The 21,199-nt window shown below is 44.0% G+C and overlaps 1 protein-coding gene across 3 annotated transcripts in view; it reads right to left on the bottom strand.

Annotated features, from left to right (window-relative positions):
• Positions 1 to 245: 245 nt before the first annotated feature.
• The window catches only part of RANBP17 (RAN binding protein 17), a 384,409-nt gene continuing 363,455 nt past the window's right edge, over positions 246 to 21,199 (bottom strand). For 2 of the 3 annotated variants that reach the window (XM_049874299.1, XM_049874300.1), the window contains 3 exons: positions 4,412 to 4,510; positions 2,420 to 2,547; positions 246 to 635 (listed from right to left, as the gene is read on the bottom strand). In XM_049874299.1, the coding sequence (XP_049730256.1) occupies positions 536 to 635; positions 2,420 to 2,547; positions 4,412 to 4,510 (327 nt within the window). In that variant the 3' untranslated portion in view covers positions 246 to 535. Of the gene's footprint in view, positions 636 to 2,419; positions 2,548 to 4,411; positions 4,511 to 21,199 lie in introns of those variants that run through there. The other variant, XM_049874301.1, reaches the window with a different exon arrangement.

The raw sequence follows: 21,199 nt of genomic DNA, 5'->3' as shown, positions 1-21,199 counted from the left end.
TGCTGAGGCAGCGAGGCCTGTGTGTGGTCCTTTGGGATGTTCTGCAGAGCTCCCAGGCTCATTCTCAATGCCCACAGTGCAGGGTCCCTAATGCTGCTGCTTCCAGACTCATAATAAACTACTCGTTTAACAGGTTCAAATGGCATTTGTCTCAATCCAGGGTCCATGTTGAAGGCTGCATCACCAACAAACTCACAGCCTTGATTGCAGAGCCATTAACCAGTACACACTTAGATGCAAACCTGGTTTATTATGTTCTTTGGTTAGATATCATTTATACACCCTTTCAGAGCAATACAAGAACAGAGATAATGATATCTGCTAGAAAGATGGAAAAGATGTCTTTTCCTTTTTCAGAGCAAAGACTGAATTGACACTGTTTGTACTATTATAAACTCTTATAATTAGGCCAAACTTATAAAAAAGTAGGGCTTTTTGTTGCTGCTGTTGTTTATTTTGAAAAATAGATGCCCCTGGGTTAGCCAATGTCACTGTCCTGGGACCCTGGCCTACATGGGTCTCGAGAAAGGCTGGGTCAGCTCATCATGTCCAGGCTGCCTGGTGGTTCGGTGCTGCCGTCACAGCGCAGGGCCTCTGCCACATCTCTTCTGAAGACGGACAGGTTCTGGGTGAACCTGTGGAAAGAAGAAAAGTTGGCAAGGCTGCGCTGCTCTGACCCTCAGGGTGGGAAAGCCACGATGGCGTTCAGGACCTTGGAGAGGGCTCCTTCTGGCGGAGGGCTCTGGATCAGGGCTGAGCTCCTTCCTCTCCACTTCTACCGCGATCACTGCTCGCCCACCAGCACCCACTACCCTTCTGCCTCCCCTCCTGGCACACGAGAGTTACCACCACATTCACGCTGACCATTTCAAGGGGTGGTTCCACTGTTTAATTTTATTTAAAGTCAAATTACAAAAAGATAGTACGAAATATAAGGAAAAGAACCAAAGCTTATGTGCCAGGTACTGAATTGACTGTGTGTTTTACAGAATTCATTTAATCATCACAGCTCTTCGCAAAGGTATATATTAATAGCCCCATTTTACAGAGGAGAAAACTGAATTTAGCAGTTCAAAAAGAGGGGGCACTGGGATTAGAATATCTGGGTTCAAATCCTGGCTCCACCACTTATTAGCTGGGTAGTCTTGTATGAATTACTTAACCTTTTGGTGCCTACCGCAATTAGTTACCACAAGTGACTGTAGGAAGTGAAAACTCATTGAGTCAATTGAGACAATGCCTGTAAATGCTCAGCACAGTGCCCGGCATGTGGAGAACATTCAGGCCATGCTCACTCTTCAGCTAGGAGGGCTGCCTGGCACCCATTTCACAGAGTGGCTCAGGAAGGGGTGCTCAAATTGCCACCTAGGTTTGCCCTTCTCTGCCTGGTGGAGGACCTTGGTGTGAAACAAGCAGTCAAGGGCACGTGTCTGCAGGACCCTTCCGACTTGGCTTGTATGATTGAAGCCCAGGCCGGTGACTCCATGATACACTGTGGCTTTGGGCATGACCTGCGAGGCACATTTCAAGTGGTGCAGCATTTGAATGCTACCACTTTTATGAAAGAATGGTGCAGATAGTTTTTTTCTGGACATGTTTTCTTTCTCCATCATTCATTATTGCCTGTCCCCTCCACTAGAGTGAAGATCCAAGAGGCAGGAGCCTAGAGCACTTAGTTCACGATGGGTATCCTCCATGCCTGGAACATAGTAGATCCTCCAGAAAGTTTTGTGAACTGAATGAATGAAGAAATGAATGAACAAATTCTGGCACAGCTGATACGTTCAGGTTCCTCTCATTTACATCTTACTGGCAGTTGCAATGCCAGCCACTCTTAAAGGACAGCGGAGGGAGGAACTAATATTTATTGTAGGTCCTATGTTCCAAGTTCCATGCTTTACTATCCTGTGATTTAAGCATCACAATCGAGTATTATCATCTCCATTTAACTGGTGATGAAAGTGAGGATCAGAGAAGCTAACTGCCTTGCTCACTGTCACACAGCCTATAAGGGGCAGAGCTGAAATTTAGCTTGAACTCTGGTCTGACCTCAAAGCCTGTGCTTGTTCAAATGCCAGGAAGCCTTTCTCGTTCTCTGCAACATATCTGAGCCTTTCTTCTTTTGACCTTTTCAAGTACAGTTATTTTTCATATCTCTCCTGTTGGATTTTAAACTACTCAAGACAAAGGCTGTATTTTATTAATCTCTGCTTCCCTGCACAACGCTTAGCATGATGTTTGGAACAAAGCAAATACCCAGCAATATTTACCAAATGCAACTGAATCGAGTCCAGGAAAGCAAGGGGTAAGAGAAAAGCCACACCAATGTGTGAGTGGTGTTAGGCGCAACCCAGTTATTTCTACAAACCTGGAATGTCCACCTTCCCCACAGATGCTGGGCCTCTTGGGCAGTGCTTACCTGTCTCTGTTCTTGATGGACAGGTTCTGCTCCACTCCTTCCATCAGGTTGCTGAAGCACTGGGCAAGGACCTCCCGCTTGGGGAGAGGTTGGCTGTTTATCAGACTTGCCCGCAGTTCACTGAAATACTGTTGGGAGATGGAATGAGCATGAGAGCTCTGACCCAAACCTGCTCCTGGAGAGAGCCCAGGGTGAGGCTGGGGATTGGGGTAGGACCAGCTCTGACCTACTACAGACTCATTTCATTCCCAGAGGAGTTTTTGTCCAGGTCCACTTTGAACTTTAAGCCCTTAGAGGAAACCAAAGCAACAGAGACATTGCTAGGTGTAAACTGATATTCCTTCCCATAAATGTCTCTGCTGTAATTGTTCCATGGTCACTGCCTATGCTGATGGAGTCCCTGCCTCCCTCCTCCTGTGGGGATCTAATGCTTAAAGCTCTTCTTGACTCCTCTCCACTCATCGCAGAAAGGCCGAAAGAGGAAGTTAACTAAAAACGCCCAGGGAGCGCTTTGGACGACTGAAGTCCAGGCCAAGGGTCCCCCCAAAGGCCTCGTCCTCTTCCATGGCTTCAGTGAATCCTCCTCCACTGCAGGTTGTATCCCAAGTCGCTGTGCTCCTGGGTCAGGATGGGTCTGCCCTGCTGAGCTGGGGGACTAAGCTTTCTGGCACTAAGGAAAACTTGTCACACTTGGTCACAAATAACTGCACAGCCACTTCTTCTCTGCTGGGCCTATGAGTTTTCATACAAACAAAAGCTCTTATGCTAAACACAGCTCCTAATCATTGGAAATAGCCTAATTTCAGCACAAAGACAACATTTTGCCAGTCATGCATTTATTCTTCCAAGCCCAAACAGCATGATATTTAATTTCTATCATACACTAAAACAGCTCACATCAAAAACACCCATAATTAATATGTAGTCAGACTAATACTTAACTACTATATATCAGAGGCATTACACTTAAACCACAATGTCTTCCTGAACAAGATCGGGAATGCACAAAATGACTTATTTTTCCCTTTTATAATGATGCAGTGACTCACACCAAATAGAAAATTATTAGTTTTTCATCCCGAACCATGAAATATTGCCTCCATCAGTAAAGTATAATATTGTGATGTCATAAGCTTTTTCTAAACACTGAATTTGCCCTTATTCCCTCTCAATCATTTTAAAAGAACTGCTCTCTTTTATAGAGCTTGGATTTAAATCACAATAACACCGAGGGAAGATGAATGACAGTGCTATTGAATGTGGCTAAAATTGGATACTTCAGTACAGGTGAATGATGAGACAGCTCTTCTCTTTTTGATATATTTTCTTCTTCTATTAGTTTCCTTCCAAGGCTGGGATTTCAGTTTGAATTTTAATGTATGCGGCTGCCTCTAATCTCACTGTCTTTCTCCCCAGTACTATCTTATTGTATAGACAATTCATTCTCCAAAGCGGTAATGCACTATTCCTACTGACTGCTAGGGAGACGAGGTGAGTTCAAGAGGAACCTGGAGAGGCATGGGAGACAGCCTAGGGTGACGAGTGCGCTTAAGAAGCTGGAGACAGTGCTCCCTGATGAAGGGTGCTGGCTCTTTGGATGAATCCCTGAGGGGCTGCTGCTTCCACTGAGGACAGTGGGGAGCCCAGATATAAAAGGAGGTCAGAGGAAGGGGCCAGGAGGGTTGCTGCTCAGAATTCCCCTGGAATGAGGGGAGGGGAATGAGGGCAGGCTCAGAGTGCTACTGAGCAAACTACCCACCCAGCAGAGCTGGTGTTGGAGCTACTCTTACCTGAAGATCTGTGGCCTTTGAGGAAGGGCCTTCTGGGGGAATATGCACTTGCCCTGGAGTTCTCAAGGTCTCAGCCCAAGCTCAGGTGGCCCTGCCCCTCTGTCCTTCATTGTCACAGCTTAGCCTGGTGCACAGCCTCTCTACCATTTTCCCCCTCCTCCTGGTGGCCACCTCCCGTGGGCCTTCCTGCCATCACACTCACCTTCTCGTTGAGCAGGATGAGCCCCAGGAGAGGCCTGGACACTGACCACTGGTTCCGACAGTCTTCGAAGACGATGGTGTTCATGAGGACAGACATCATCTAGAAGACAGAGCCACATGAAGACACTGAGGCCTTGGCTCAGAGTTCTCCCTAATCCCAAGCCTTTTATGACCTTATCTTCCACCCCTACATCTTGCTAATAGCCAAGAAGACTCTTCCTGGACAAAGAGCTTTGACAAACAGCCTGTGATGTTACCTGCAGGGACTCTTGGTAAAGACCTCCGGCTCCCCAAGGAAGGGTTTCCACCACCAAAAGCTTTGGTGAGAACCTTGGAGAGGGTAGAAGTCAGAGGCCTGAGGGCCAAGAGCATAAATACTTGCCTCTCAGCCCTGATGTGCTTTCTTTTCAGCTGGGTCACCAGGCCGAGCCCCAGCTTGCCTGCTTTTCTGCTTCTCATTTCACCAAAAAGGGTCAACAGTTATGGAGAGGCCACATCTCTCTGAGGCCTCTCTCCTCAGAGAGAGAGGAAGGGGTCACATTCTATGTGACCTTGGAAGGCCATGTTTCCTGTTGGCTCAGGCTGCTAAAGGCTTCTCATTCATTCACCATTCACTAATTCACTCACTCACACCTACATGCAGACAGTCATCCATTTTCTTAACTTCAAAGTCTGCAAGACAGCTAGGGGGAGGTAAGACAACGCAGCCATCTACCACAACTCTGCTGCCCTTGAGGAGTCTGACGCCTCTTGGTGGAGAGACAGTAGGTAACAGGGCTGGGCAAAGTGCTGTGGCTGCACAGTGGGGAAGGATCCTCAATGAGAGGCCAGGGAAGATTCTACAGAGAAGGTAACACTTGAAGAGTTCGTCAAAAATATGCTCTGTGCTGAGAAAGTGGCAAGAAAGGAGGCTGGGAGTTTCCACTGTGGGTTCTACAATGGTATAGAACTCAGTGTGGCAAAGAGAAGAGAGGCAGGCTGGAAGGAGACCTCAGTGCCAGCCTGGAAGACCATGCTGATAAATCTGGCCTTCATTCTGATGGCATTGGGAGCCACTGATAGGTTTGCTGCAAAGTAAAGACATGCTCAGATCTTCACTTAAGAAAGATCCCCCTGGGGACATGTAAAATGTGTACTGCATAGGTGAGACTAAAGGAGGGAGGCCAGGGAGGAGGCAAATCACTTCTGTGGAGCTGATGGCAAAGTTTCAGCTTTTGGACCTCTTTACCTCTCCGCTAGCTCTTCTGTTCCCACAGCTTCTGAGCTCTTCCCCAAAGGGGGTTGGGGGAAATGGCAAATTTGTCTTCTGCATCCTACCTCACACAGAACATAGACCATTACACACACCCTCCTGACTGGACTTACTTTGGTGACTGGGCTCACTTTGGAATATATTTGGTTTTGTCCACTGGCATTTTTGCAATTGGATTTACCCTGTTATCTCAGATAACCTGCATCTCTCTCTCTCTGTGTCTCAGTTTCCTTAGACATAGAAATAATAACCCAGCACTAGGAAGCTATGACAATCAAATGAGATGGTGTATATAAAAAGTGCTGCAAAGAGTAAGAAGCACTATGAACATTTAAGGTATATAATAACACAACAGTAATGAGCTTCTTTGCAGCTCTAAACACCTGCTGTTTCATATATCATCATCAAAACAGCAGTTAGGCTGATTGTCCATGAAATCTGCCAATTGCTATTTCTTGTCTGTCCAGTCTCTTTGGAGACTGGAGTTGTACGGCTTGTGCTTTCAAGAAAGCCACATCCATGCTGCCTCTGGGGAGAGGGGAGGTCCTAAGCCTGCCATGTTGAACATCATTTGCAGATCATATGTTTCCATGTACAATCTAACAAGCCACCCAAAGTCATACAGCCACAAATTAAATTGACAAGTGAAACTAACAGATCCATGGAGACAGTCTAAAATATTATGGGCTTCACAATCTGAAGGTAGAATGGATATTTTAATGAAAAAGATTAAAGTTAGAGGCACCAAACTCCTCCAGTAACTGACAAAGCATTCTGAAGTGATGTGCCAATTACTTTATACGGTTCTCCCGTGGATTCATTTGTCTGAATGCATGTATTTATGTCTGTAATAAGTAAGGAGATGTTTGAATAAAATATTTTTCTAAAAATAAAGTTGGCTAAAATGGCTGATTTTTTTTTTTTCCTTTTTACTCTTCCGGAAAAATGGAAATGACTGAGCAAATCTGCTCAAATGGTATTGATGTGGCGGCCCGTTTCCAGAATTCTCTTTTTGAGTAATCCGCGGGTCTGGCTAGAGTAGGGTATGGGAGAAAGAGCCCAATCAGTGGGGAAATTTCTTGGAAGAAGGGCCTCCATATGGAGGAATACTGGGTGAAATGCTCAAATACTGAGTCCTGTTCCAGGTACTGTGGGATCTCTGGTGGGAGGCTCTCTGTGGTTAAAGACAGGAATATTGAAGAATAAAGAAGAGAGCCCTTTGCAGCTCTGTCCTGCCCACCCGACTTCTTACCAAGTCACAAAGCACCATCATATTTGGTATAAGGAATGGTTGTGAGAGCTGGGACTCCACTCCCCCAACTTCTGCTCACTCCAATACTGCCATAGGGATGGCTGGAATAGCCATTTCAAATCCGCCCAACCCAGGCTACGTTTTCTAGGGCCTATGTCCTAAATACAGTATCCCACTGCATTATCCTAAGCACCTTTCTGACAAACTGGTGACGGGAACATTTGGGAAGGGGAGTTTCATGGCTTGATCCTTTCAGGAAAGCCACACCCATGCTGCCTCAGATGTGTTCTAATTCTCTATCCCTTTCTCACAGACTTTGGTTTGACATGAGTTTGTAGGAAATTCGTCTCAATGAAGGGAAAGTACATGGTGTGGTGGAGACACGCTTTGGAGCCAGTCAGAACTGAGCTCAAATCTGGCCCCATCACTGACTTAACTTGGGGCCCTGGATGAGTCATTTTACTCCTCTGAGCTTTTATTTCCTTCCCTATAAAATGGAGGGAAACCTTGGTGTTGTAGTGGTTAAGAGCTACAGCTGCAAACCAAAAGGTTGGCAGTTCAAATCCACCAGGCACTCCTTGCAAACTCTATGGGGCAGTTCTATTCTGTCCCATAGGGTCACTATGAGTTGGAATCGACTCGATGGCAATGCGCTTTTGGTTTATAAAATGGAGCATTATAACAACTACTTTGAAGGGCTGCTGGGAGAGCTGAGTGAGTGCATGTGTATCAATCATTCTCTACTGTGCTTGTCACATAGTAGGCACTCAACAAATAACAATACACTCATCCATTCTCTTTAAATTCAACATCTGCAAGACATCTAGAGGAGGTTACCCTACCTGGCCTGACCCAGTGGAATTTCATGGCTGCAGGAAATATCCCATTTCATATCTTGTATTAGCTACAGATAAATGAGATTACAGTCTCCTCACAATGATCTAACTTCATTGAGAGTTGCAGTCACAAAAATAACCTAAAACAAAAAATAGTCCAGAAAGCATCCTTATTTGGTCTGGTGCAGGTATTAGTATGGATTTTGAATCAAAGTGTTTTTGATATTCTGAAAACTTGTAAACATGAAGCTATTCTACAAATATCTCACCTGAAAAAATAAAGCAAAAAAACAAAACAAATGTTATGTTAACTACATCTCTTGTCACTCCCCAGCTCCTCTCCCATTCTTCTACCCTGCTGTGGGATCCAGAGAATCATTCCTCGAGTGGATGATGGAAAGCACAAAGCAAAGTGGACTTTCCTACCCAAATATGCCAGTCCATACTTTCCCTGTAGCAAGGTGCTAATTAAATGCTCTCACTTCGAATGCTCCCTGTTTGATCTCCTGCTGAGGTAGAATAAGGAAAGATCTGGTTTGTGTTTGATGCTTTACCACTACACGGTGAGTATACACTCTTTCTAAGAAAATCCAGACGCCAGATAGAGCAGGATGGCTGGAGAGATGTGAGTGGAGGCTTAGTGGGAACAGAAGTGAAGAGAATGGACAAAACATGCTTGAGTGAGTACAAGGGGCTGACTGCAACTGAGGTGAATGGGGAGACTAGTCTGCAAACTCCTGGGGTGCTGGAACCATGTGGGACTCTTCTCTGTATCCCCAGTGCCTAGCACAGATCATGGCACACATCTGAAGCTTAGGAAATAGCTACGGGATGAAAAAAATGAATACATAAATGAATGCATGGAAGAGGTGAGTGAAGAGAGATAAAGGGGATTGTACAGGAAAAAAAAATATATAGAGAGAGTTATCTCAAGGAGATGACTCATGTGGTTATAGAGACTGACAAGTCTCGAGTCTGTGGATCTGGCGTTAGGCCGGAGGCTTCTCCTGACTCAAGGAGCTGTAGGGGCTGCTGAAGCCAAGATCGGCAGGTCAGACAGCAGGCTGTTGGCTCACTGGCTGTGGAGGCTGATGAATTCAAGACTGGCAGTTAAGATAGCAGAAGGTCAGATATGACAAACAGGTTGCAGGATCCAGAGCCAGCGCGTGAGCTTTGCCAGAATGTGTGCGTGTGGACACACACACACACACACGCACGTATATAGGATACGGGCCACACCCCCAAGGAAACTCCCCTTACAACTGATTGGTTGATATCAGGTCACATCATGGAGGATGACTATATCATAAGTACTAAATTACATCATTACATAACTGCCAAACTGTATCAGTACACAACTGCCAAACCACTGACAGTCACGGTCTGGCCAAGTCCTTAACCATAACTGTCTACTCCTAGTCAACTTGAGACCTGTACGCATCTCTTTAAACCATACACAATCTCTAAAGATGGACAATTACAAAGTCATACTTACACCTAACATGATACAACTAACATGCATACAACTGAAAATGCACTGGCCCTGTTTCCACCTTATATTTTATAAGTGAAGAAAGCAAAAACATTTGATGCACACATACAAGGAAGAAATGCTCATAACAATTGAAATCCATGTTTCTGCAACTGGTCACATGGTCACAACTGGTATTTAGAAGTACCTTCTTCCACCACCAATTCCATATTCCCTTTACCCTCAGCTGGTTGTGGTTCTTTGCCTGGTGGGGTGACCCCAGCCTTCATTCCTGAAGGGTCTGGACCATTAGTAGTCATTTTAGAATTGGGCTGCTATAGTTTTCCACTGACTTTAATTACAGGGCATGGTACTACTAACAGATGCCCTGAGGGATCTCCAGTATTCTAGACACAATCATCTTTACCTCCATTATGCAACACCAGTCCGATTTCCCCTTGGTTTTCAGGATCAGTCACATCAGCCAAGATGGTAACGCCCTTCTTTGTTGATTCAGAGGTATGAGGTGCCCAAAGTGGCTGGGTGACATTCTTAACTATCAGTTCAGTGGAATCTGTGTTGTATCTCCAGGTGGGAGCATTTCTCCCTTTGGAACTAAGACCTCTAGACTGCAGCACATAGGGTTGAGGGGACAGGAAGTCAAAATTTTGCGAGTGGGTCACTAGGGGTAATAGGGAATGGGCCACTCCCATTTCTACCCCTTGATTCCTGGAACCATGAATCCTGCCTATGAGAGAAACAGTACCATATATTGGATGCTGGCTTAGAGCATATACAGCCTCCTGGAGAACACTGCTCCAAACATGCAAGGTATTGCCACCTAGCTGGCACCGTAACTGTGTCTTTAGGAGGACATTCCATCGTTCTATCAAGATAGCTGCTTCACGATGATGGGGAACATAGTAAGACCAGTGAATTCCACAAGCATGGGCCCACTGCTGCACTTCATCTGCTATGAAGTGAGTCCCTTGCTCCAAGGCAATGCTGCGTGGGATACCATGACCATGGATAAGGCATTCTGTGGGTCCACAGATAGCAGTTTTGGCAGAAGCACTGAGTGCAGGGAAGGCAAATCCGTATCTAGAGTAAATGTCTATCCTAGTAAGAACAAAATGCTGCTCTTTCCGTGATAGAAGTGGTCCAGTGTAATCAACCTGCCATCAGGCTGCCGGTTGATTGCCTTGAGGAATGGTGCCATAGTGGGGACTCAATGTTGGTCTCTACTGCTGGCAGATTGAGCACTAAGCAGTGGCTGTATCCAAGTCAGCCTTGGTGAGTGGAAGTTCATGTTGCCGAGCCCAGGCATAACCTCAATCCCTGCCACCATGGCCACTTTGTTCACGAACCCATTGGGCAATGATGGGAGTGGTTGAGGAAAAAGGATGACTGGTTTCCACAGAATGCATCTTCCTATCCACTTAATTGTTAAAATCCTCCTCTGCCAAGGTCACCCTGTGGTAAGCATTCATATGAGACACGAATATCTTCACTTCTTTGGCCCACTCAGAGAGGTCTATCCATGTATCTCCTCCCCATACCTCTTTGTCACCAATTTTCTAATCATGTTTCTTCCAAACCCCTGTTTGTTCAGCCAAGCCACTGTCCACAGTCCTACAGTTGCACACCTGGCCATGTATTCTTCCAAGAAAAGTGAACGATCAGGTGCACAGCTCGAAGTTCTGCCCATTGGGAGGATTTCCCTTCATGACTATCCTTCACGGAGGGCCCAGAAAGGGGCTGTAGTGCTGCCACTGTCCACTTTTGAGTGATGCCTGCATATTGTGCAGAACCATCTGTAAACCGGGCATGAATTTTCTCTTCCTCAGTTAACTGATCATAAGGAACTCCCCATGAGGCCATGGGTGCATATTGGGAGAGGGCAGGTAATGTGACAGGAGTGGAGACCACGGGCATTTGGGACACCTCCTCATGCATCTTAGTTGCGCCTTCAGGTCCTGCTCACTTCCATTTAATGACGGAGAGCTGCTGTATACATTTGACTTTATGGTTCTGTGGATCAGAAAACACCCAGCTGATGATGGGCAGCTCAGACCACATGGTGCCTTGGTGGCCCATGGTTAAGTGTTCAGTCTCTATTAAGGCCCAATAACAAGCCAAAAGCTGTTTCTTGAGAGTGGTTATCTGCAGAGGATGGCAGGGCTTTGCTCCAAAATCCTAAGGGTCTGTACTGTGATTCACCAATAGGGGACTGCCAAGACTCTAAACAGCATTTCCATCTGCCACTGACACTTCAAGCACCATTAGATCATCCAGATCATGTGCAGCAAGGAGCAGAGTGGCTTGCATGGCAGCCTAAATCTGTTGCAGAGTCTTCTCTTGTTCTGGACTCCAGTCCTGATACCAAATGTCTTAGGCAGGGTTCTCTAGAGAAGCAAAACCAGTGAAGTGTGTGTGTATGTATATATGTGTGTACATATATATATATATATACACATATATATATTTTTTAATATTTTGGGTATATATATATATATATATATATATATATATATATATATATATATATATATATATATATATATATATATATAATATATATAGTTGTTGTTAGGTGCCGTTGAGTTGGTTTTGACTCATGGCGACCCTATGTACAACAGAAGGAAACACTGCCTGGTCCTGTGCCATCCTCACAATTGTTCTTATGCTTGAGACCATTGCTGCAGCCACTGTGTCAATCCATCTTGTTGAGGGTCTTCTTCTCTTTTGCTGACCCTCTGCCTTACCAAGCATAATGTCCTTCTCCAGGGACTGATCCCTCCTTACAACATGTCCAACGTATGTGAGACGAAGTCTCACATCCTTTCTTCTAAGGAGCATTCTGGTTATTCTTCTTCCAAGACAGATTTGTTTGTTCTTTTGGTGGTACATGGTATATTCAATATTCTCCACCCACACCATAATTCAAAGGCATTGATTCTTCTTTGGTCTTCCTTATTCATTGTCTGACTTTCACATGCGTATGAGGTGACTTGAAAACACCATGGCTTAGATCAGGTGCACCTTAGTCTTCAAGGTGACATCTTTGCTTTTCAACACCTTAAAGAGATCTTTTGCAGCAGATTTGCCCAATGCAACGTGTCATTTGATTTCCTGACTGCTGCTTCCATGGGTGTTGATTTGGATCCAAGGAAACTGAAATCCGTGACAACTTCAATCTTTTTTCTGTTTATCATAATGTTGCTTATTGGTCCAGTTGTTAGGATTTTTGTTTATACACACACACACACACACACACACAGATTTATCTCATGGAGTTGGCTCATGAGGTTGTAGAGGCTGGCAAGTCACAAGTCTGTGGGTCAGGTATCAGGCTGGAGGCTTCTCCTAACTCACACAGATGCAGAGGCTGATGAACCCAAGATTGGCAGGTCGCTGGCTCAGGGGCTGTTCAGGCTGATGAATCTAAGATCAGCAGGTAAGACAGCAGGCTGCTGGCTCAAGTCCCAAGAACCAGAGGTCAGATGATGACTAGCCAAATGCAGGATCCAGAGCATGTGAGTGAGCTTTGACAGAATATCCATATATATATTGGATGCAGGCCACACCCCCAAGGAAATTCTCCTTGCAAATGATTGGCTGATAACATCAGAGCACTTCATGGAGGGATGACTAAATCACTACATGACTGTCAAACCACTGAGAATCATGGCCCAGTCAAGTCGACACACAACCTTAAGTATCACAGGTACCATATTTTGTAATAAGTGCTTCTACCTAAGAAGAAGCTCTGCCAGGTCAGTTTTCTCACTTCCCAACACCACCACCACCCATCACTTAGGCAGAGCCTCTGTGTGCTCAGCATTCTGCTAGGTACTTGCATGCAATGCCTCTAGTCTTCAGCTAGCCCTGGGAAGTAGGTATCATCCCCATTTATAGATGAAAGATCCAAGGTCCTGAGAGAGAAAGTAATGTGCTTGAGCTGCCGAAGCATCCAGGATGTGTAGCTGAACCAGGATGTGTGCACAGGTCTGCCTGCCTCCATAGGCTGTGCCTGCACCATCATGTCAGCCTGCTGCCAGCCATCCTCACTGTCCGAGTGAGGGACAAGACCATCAGCAATGGCAACAGAGGCAGTGTGACCCGCTCCTGCTGTAGATTTCTGGAGGATTTATATATGAGAGGAAAGGCTCATTTCTGGGCATGGCTCATCCTCCCAATGTCAAGGAACTGCACAGACATGCGGCCCAGGCACAACAACTTGGTTCAGCCACTCTGCCCCTGGAATGAGTCAGGCAGCCCCTGAAATTTCTGAGATTAGAATCTACGGCAGAGGTTCTGCGGACCTCGCAACAGACCTTCCTGCCTCCCACCTGAAGTTTTTATAAATTTGGTTAAGAAGTTTTCAGACTCTCGAGATGAACAACAGTAGATGTGATTAACAGGTTGTCTTTAGAAAATGGCCCATTGAACACTTTTATAAAAATAATGGCTTCCCTCCCACCAAGTGTACCATGTACACAGTAATTTAACACCCTAGAAAACATTAGGAAGTTAACCAATTTCCTCTGAGTTACAGCCATCCTTATAAAACGAATACTTTTCATTGTTAATATTCCTTGGGCATGCTGAATAATACTGATATGCCAGGTTCCTTGAGCATACTGAATAATATGAATATAATTAAAATTATTCCACAAAGTTCTAATGAAAAGGTAAAAAATTCAAGCTCCTCTCTCCTGCTCCCCATCTGTACCATAAAGACAAAACTGAACCTGAAGTGATATGAGCCCTGGCCCTTATTACAAGGACAAATCCGTAATATTGTTAGGGAACCTAACTAGCTCTAGGCTCTCTACCCAGATCCTAGCTCAGGGTTGGATGACATTTTAGTTATAGTTTGTTTAGTTAATTGCCTCTTAGTTAGAGAAATGGAAAATGGGAATGTGACAAGAGCAATTTATCTTGTCCAAAAGGTAGCGGAAAGGAGGGCCAGAGAGGGAGGCTTTGGTTTAAGATGAAGGAAGAATAACATGGATAGACCAAAGAGAAGAGGAAAGACCAAAGCAAAGTATTCCTGTGGCTAGACCTAGATGGGGGTGAGGGGGACAAAGGAAGGATGGTCAGGCCTGTGCCTGAAAGGGTATGCACTGCAGAATGGGGCACCTTAATCTGTTAGTGGGGGCATTAACGGGAAGAGGGGTAGAATACAAAATAATGGGTCTCTCTGGCCCAGCAAGAGTGTCCTTGATTTTGATGCAATGAGTTGGCGATGTTTTGAACAACAACCAATAATCAGTAGAAGAGTTTCCTGTGAAGTCTCAGGGATCCTTCAGCATATGTAATTGGCTCTTCAGAAGGCCAGTAAGAGGGGAGGGGGAAGATTGATCCTAGCAACAATAGAAACAAAATAAAAAACAAAACCAGTGCAGTAGGATTTGAAAAAGCAGAGAAATCTTCATATCCATCTCCTCAGCAACTTCTTCAGAGCCCCGGGCCCTAGTTGGAGATCCAGTATCTGGGAGACTCTGAATGCTGTTGAGGGAGGAAAAGCACCCAGATTCCCAGTGTTTGTGGAAGTGAGAGAGCTGCTGTCATTACTGTTCTTGAGGCCACATGCACAGCAGATATTGAAATGTGATCCTGCTCAAATTAGATACTAGTCATCTTTAGGAAAAAGGAATCAATGGTTCTCTTCGTCTCCTGTCTACCAATGTGATATTGGCGGAATGTTATGAAAAACGAGCGTAATGGACAAATAAGCATAAATTTTGTTTTGACTGTCTACATTAACTAAGCACCACCATCAAAGTGATGTTAAATCTTTTAACATCTGTACATATTAAGCACTTTCCTAAGTAATTATAGCATCTTTGCAGCCTTATAATAGAAGTATTTAGCACTTTAAATGAAAACAAAAACAAACAAAATACAAGATAAAGTGAGCCTTTTTTTTTTTTTTTTTTTAAAAGAAACAAGATCGCAATCAATTACGGGTGACCCATTTCCCCTGGAAAATCATTTGGGAGCTCTGCCTACTTGGCCTTTGCACAATGCTAGCCTTGCTTGCTCTTCAAAAAAAAAAAAAAAAAAGCTTTTTCTCAGAGAAGACACCGCAGGACCAGTAAACTCAGCTGGCTCTGGACATATATTAGCACTGCATGTTTCCACCTCTAAATGAACAGTGCCCTCCCTCTGCCACCCTCTTCTTACAGGCAGTTAAGAGATTTTTTTTTCCAAGTGATAAATTTCCCAGAATATTTAAAAACTCTTCCATCCATTGTAAGATTGAAGGAAAAACACAACCTAGTTTTGCTGTTGTTTCAATTTTCTCTACTACCAACATTACCCTTAGTTCTTGAAACATTCATTTTAATCATAGTTTATTGGGGGAAGAATTACCTGTCAGTTCTCCTAGCTTATAAGAAAGGAGATAAAGTTAGAATGAAACTTCAGGATTAATTAATTGAGAGTACTGCATGTAACGTGTCCATTCTGAATGTTAGAGCACACATCACAATGAAAACAGTTTTATTTTCCATGGTTGAAATAAATTATAATAAATAATTCATCTCAATGACAGAGATGTACTGGAGAGCAACAGAAACAAAATTGACTACACTACATTGTAAGTCTCATTCTTGAATCTTCATTATCCATTTGAAACTTTTTACGAGTAGTAAATCATATTTCAAGTGGCGGCACATCTCATAAAGCAGCTTGCTGCATTAAAATAAAACCAGAAAACCTGGGGCATGGAAAGGCTGCGGGGTTTGCCACTCAGCACTATTTGAAAAACTTTCACTCTTCTCTTGCCAACATCAAACAGAACACTTTTCAATTTGATGTAAAAATTAAGCATCACTTGTCAAAAACACCACCTAAATTTCCTCTGGGTAGGAATGTTGGGAAAAGGTGGGGTGGCTTCTCATCCTCTTAGTAGGTAGAAGCACAACACTGAATAAGAACGTAGGGGAATAATGGTAAAGTAGGAAGAAGAAACACAGTGAGAAACGACACAGGAGGCAGGGCTTGGCATGTTTAAGGGATGTACAGCCTCTGTACAGGAGGCTCCTAAGAGACCTTTGAACAAAAGGGAGCAGAACGTAGGTGAAGAGCAGAGACTGGGCCGGTCTAAGCTATTAAAGGTCTTTTATGCCATGATAAATGCAGAAAGAGGAGCCCTGGTGGCACAGTGGTTAAGTGGTTCAAACCCACCAGCTGCTCCACAGCAGGAAGATGTGGCAGTCTGCCTCTGCAAAGACTGTTGTGTTGTTATGTGCCACCAGGTGGGTTCCAACTCATAGCAACTCTGTACAACAGAATGAAACACTGTCTGGTGTGGTCCTGCACCATCCTTACAATAGTTGTTATGTTTGAGCCCACTGTTGCAACCACTGTGTCAATCCAGCTCTTGGAGGGTCCTCTTCTCTTTTGCTGACCCTCTATGTTAGCGAGCATGATGTCCTTCTCCAGGGACTGGTTCCTCCTGATACCATGTCCAGAGTACCTGAGACAAGGTCTTTGCCATCCTAGCTTCTTAGGAGCATTCTGACTGTACTTATTTCAAGACAGATTTGTTTGTTCTTCTGGCAGTCCATGGTATAGTCAATATTCTTTGCCAACACCATAATTCAAATGCATCAATACTTCTTTTGTCTTCCTTATTCATTGCCCAGCTTTTGCAAGCATATGAGGTGACTGAAAATACCATGGCTTGGGTTAGGTATACCTTAGTCCTTAAAGTGACACCTTTGCTTTTCGACACTTTAACAAGGTCTTTTGCAGCAGATTTGCCCAATGCAGTATGTCGTTTGGTTTCCTGACTGCTGCTTCCATGGGCATTAATTGTGGATCCAAGTAAAATGAAATCCTTGACAACTTCGATATTTTCTCCCTTCATCATGGTCCAGTTGTGAGGATTTTTGTTTTATGTTTGGGTGTCAAGATTACAGCCCTGGAAACCCTATGGGGCAGTTCTACTATGTCCTATAGGGTTGCTATGAGTCGGAATCAACTTGATGACAATGGGTTTTTTTTTTTTTTTAAATGTAGAAATGAGTTCAGGCCAGTAAATAAAGGGTAGCCTCCAAAGGATTTTAAACAAGAAAGTGACATGATGAGATCTGTGATTTAGAACAATAACTGATGGGGGGCTCTGGAGAATGGCAATGATGGGTAGGTACTGGAGGCAAAGTAAAGAGTTTAGATACTAAATTCAGTGGAGAAATGATGAGGGACTCAATCAAGGTTGTGGTAGCAGAAATGGAGAGAAACGGTCAGAATCCTTGACTACAACACATCCCTTTTTCTTTCCAGACAATGAAATCTTTCTAAGAAATATAACCTGATACTGAAACTGCAGATAAACTCAGAGCTTTAGGAACATGGTCTCAAATTTAAGGCTGCCAGTGGCAAGAAGGGTTGGACACCAGACTGGCCAGCAATTCTATGCGTAGCGTACTGCAGTTTAGCAGTGCAGGAACACAGACTTTAACTTTGGGAATAAGTAGCAATGAGCCAGTGTAACTATATTTGCATGGCAGAGATGACTACAAGCACATGTTTACATTAAATATTCAGTGATAAAGTAAACTCTGAGGCCATTCAAAATCAAGGAGGGAGCAGGGAAGCAGTATGGTACTTTATTGAACAGTCACAACATTTCCCAATGAAGATCGTATTTCACGAAAGAACATAAGGCATAATGGCATGAGGGTATCTCATACAGTCATCAAAGCAGAGTGCAATGAATATTGTATTTCATAATAAATATATTATCCCTATAGTAGGAGGTTCAAAGTTTCATTGCCTCTTATCTGTCACTACATTCTCCCTGATTTCCTGAAGGGATTTAGTTAGATGGGCCTAAAAATCTCCGTAAGACTAGTGGAGGATTATTTTACTTATCAAGTTCTAAATGTTTTCATGTGGGGGGAAAAAAAAGGCATTTTTGTGGAAAATTCACGGGGCCCCTCAGAAGCATTTTCCATTAAAGATTAGAGTTTGCATTTAAACCACAGAGGACAGCATGCTGCCTTTCAGACTTGAGGGTTTTTATTTATAGTTGTCTAAATGGCATAGAAAGTGCTGGTCGAGAGGCTGGGGGAGATGATTCAAAGATGTTACTGAGCTTTAGAAACTCTTTTCCCTTAATACTTACACAGTGAGCCTAAGGAATGATAGTCACTAAAAATGCCAGGAATAGAAGTTATTTTTCATTTATTTAGACTTTTACTCTCTGCTTTGTGCCTGGCTCTGTGCCAGACCTTGAGGATACAGAGATGAACAAGGCACAGTCCCAGTCCTCAAAGAGCTCACAGTCTAGTAGGGGAGAAGATACACAGTATATAAACAATGACAATGCAGTACAGTAGGTACCACAAACAGAAGCCTGCACAGAGGGTGTGAGATGAGAGGAGACAGACTCTGCTCAGGGATGGGGGCGGGCAGGGAAGGCTTCATAGGGAAGGCGATATTTGGATCTGTAGGAGAGAAGAGGCAAAGTCTGACAGGCAGTCAGGTGGGAAGAAGGGCAAGCAGGTGCAAAGGTTTGGAGAAGTGTTTGGGGGAATGACAAGCAGTTCTGTGTGTGCGGAGTGGTGGTGGCCAATGAGGCTGACGGGGTAGGCAGGGGCCAAGTCTTGTGAGGGGTCTAGTAATGCACGCGACAGAATGTAGTCTTTATTCTGGAGGATATAGGGTGTCATTAAAGTTGACTGAATCTTTCTGGTAGTGATGTGGCACAACAGACTGTTGGTATAATCATTCTCCATAGGGTCAGAGGTCTGGACCGTCTGACTTCTCCCAAGGGGAAGTGGCTTTTTTTCTGTGCTAGGATTGGGAAGCCACAGGCCCCAAAGGTTGCCTGATTGGCTCCTGTGCTTCAGTCAGGATATTTCTTGGCTCCTGCTTGCTGGCTCCATTGCCAGTACCCTGAGAAATGGTACTGCCATTACTTCTCTTGGCCCACGAAACATAACTTAATAGTGTCCTCTGTCAGGAATGGTTCTCTTTGTCAGGAAGCCTTTTATTGATGTTCAACCTTCATTTTCCCTTTCTTAATATTATCCCATTATGCCAATACTCCATTGTGCCATGCTAAGTAATTCTCTTTCCTCCTTGGCATTTACATCTTCCAAGTATTTATAGACTTATCAAATGCCCCATTTAGTTGTCACTTAGGCAAGCTATATATATTTAGCTTCTTTAATCTGGCCCCATAACCCAGCCCTTCCATTCTCCTAAATCACTTGAGTTACTTTCCTCCAGGTTTCTGTCAATTTGTTTCTAGCCTCTCTGTAATGCAGGGGGCTCAGGAGAAAGATGGGGTGGTGGAGGGAGGGCTTGCTCCCTCTGGGATAAGACTACACAGTATTTGCCTAGGGCGGAACATCTGTCCTTAAGATGCAATCTCCAAAACAGGCCAGGCCTCTGGAGGGGCTAGGAATGCAACACACGTAACGTTATTGAGCTCCTACTATGTGCAGGCACTGTTGATAGAGAACTAAATGAACTGTGGCCCCTGTGGCCTTAAAGAGCTCATGTAGCCTAAGTATTTATTAATCTCTTACTGCCTACCCATAAAGTTGTTTTCTTCTAGTCTTTAAGGTCATAGAGAAATCATTCCTAAATGCACTTATCTCTAATTGATGCATTTAGTTCCTGGAGTGGAATTTCTTTGTCCCATCTTAAATGAGATGCCACATTAAGTATGGGCATTAACACAGAGCTCTTGCTTAGGGTTTTCTTTCTGGTGGGGCTCATTGGGGCCTAAGAGATTTCTCTTTAGGCCTTGCACTTTCCATTGCTGTCCTTCTTGGCACTTTACTTGATGTTCCCATTTGTTCACATGACCTCAACTAAGTGTGCTCTTGAATTCTTTTCTTTTCCCTGGTACCAGTGTTCCAAGTTATAGGAGTGACGGAATGGAAGAAAATCTAAGACAGTGAGTCTCAGCTCAAGTCTTGGGTGTCTGGGTATTGGACCACAGTAGGGAGTGGTTCAGGCTCTTGATCCTGGGGGCCAGTTCAAGTAAGCGATAGGAGTCCTCTGGTTGAGGTGTTACTATCTTCAAAGAGGTGAAATAACTATTCCAAGGTCACACAGTTAGGAAGTAGTATGACTGGTATTCAAAGCCAGGTATATTGGCTGCAAAATCCATGTTTTTTTCCACTGTCTTCTCTGAATGCTGTAAAGTGGTAAGTTCGCAACAAATGCAGAGAATTTTCAATTAAACAACTTTGAAAGAAGGATGGAATTTCAAGAGTCCGAAGGCACTCAGTCTATATTCTCCTAAGAAAGATATCAGTAACCAATTGCGGTTGAGCCATTTCCGACTCATGGTAATCCTGTGTGTCGTAGAGTAGAGCTGTGCTCTATTGGGTTAATGGCTGACTTTTGGGAATTAGATCACCAGGCATTTCTTCTGAGGTATCTCTGGGTGGACTTGAACCTATAACCTTTCAGTTAGCAGTCGAACAAGTTAACTATTTGCACCACCCAGGGACTCTAAGAATGACAAAGGATAAAGAATTAAGAAGCAAGAGTTCTTCTGGGCTGTAAAATGTACAAGGCAGCACTAACTCTTGAAAGGTAACAGGTTTCTGCTTTGCTCTTAAAGTAGCTCACTGAAATAAGTACTCTTCCTTAAGGTACTATATAAGCTCACAGCCACATCAATGGCTGCTTCTGGTTAAACTTTCCAAGTGCTACGATAGAAATGAATATGAAACTTAGGTTCACATTTCCAGCACTAACATACTTTGGGAAAATGTCATGTAGTTTATTCTTTAAGTATGTGGAAAACTGGTAATAATTGCAAAATGAATAAATCGTGTGGCCATTTAGCCAACGCTCACTTTATACTATGCCTTTCTTTCAAGAAACTCAAAGACCTTCTCATACCATTCACAATGCCACTCAGAGAAATGAAGGTAGAAGAAACTCTGTCTTGGTTTTCTTTTCTGTAAGATAGGATACTCGTTTATCCTGCTGTC

The sequence above is a fragment of the Elephas maximus genome, chromosome 2 (assembly GCF_024166365.1).
Source record: "Elephas maximus indicus isolate mEleMax1 chromosome 2, mEleMax1 primary haplotype, whole genome shotgun sequence".
NCBI lineage: Eukaryota > Metazoa > Chordata > Mammalia > Proboscidea > Elephantidae > Elephas > Elephas maximus.
The sequence above is the reverse complement of the archived record's forward strand: the minus strand, read 5'-3'. Positions and strand labels throughout refer to the sequence as shown.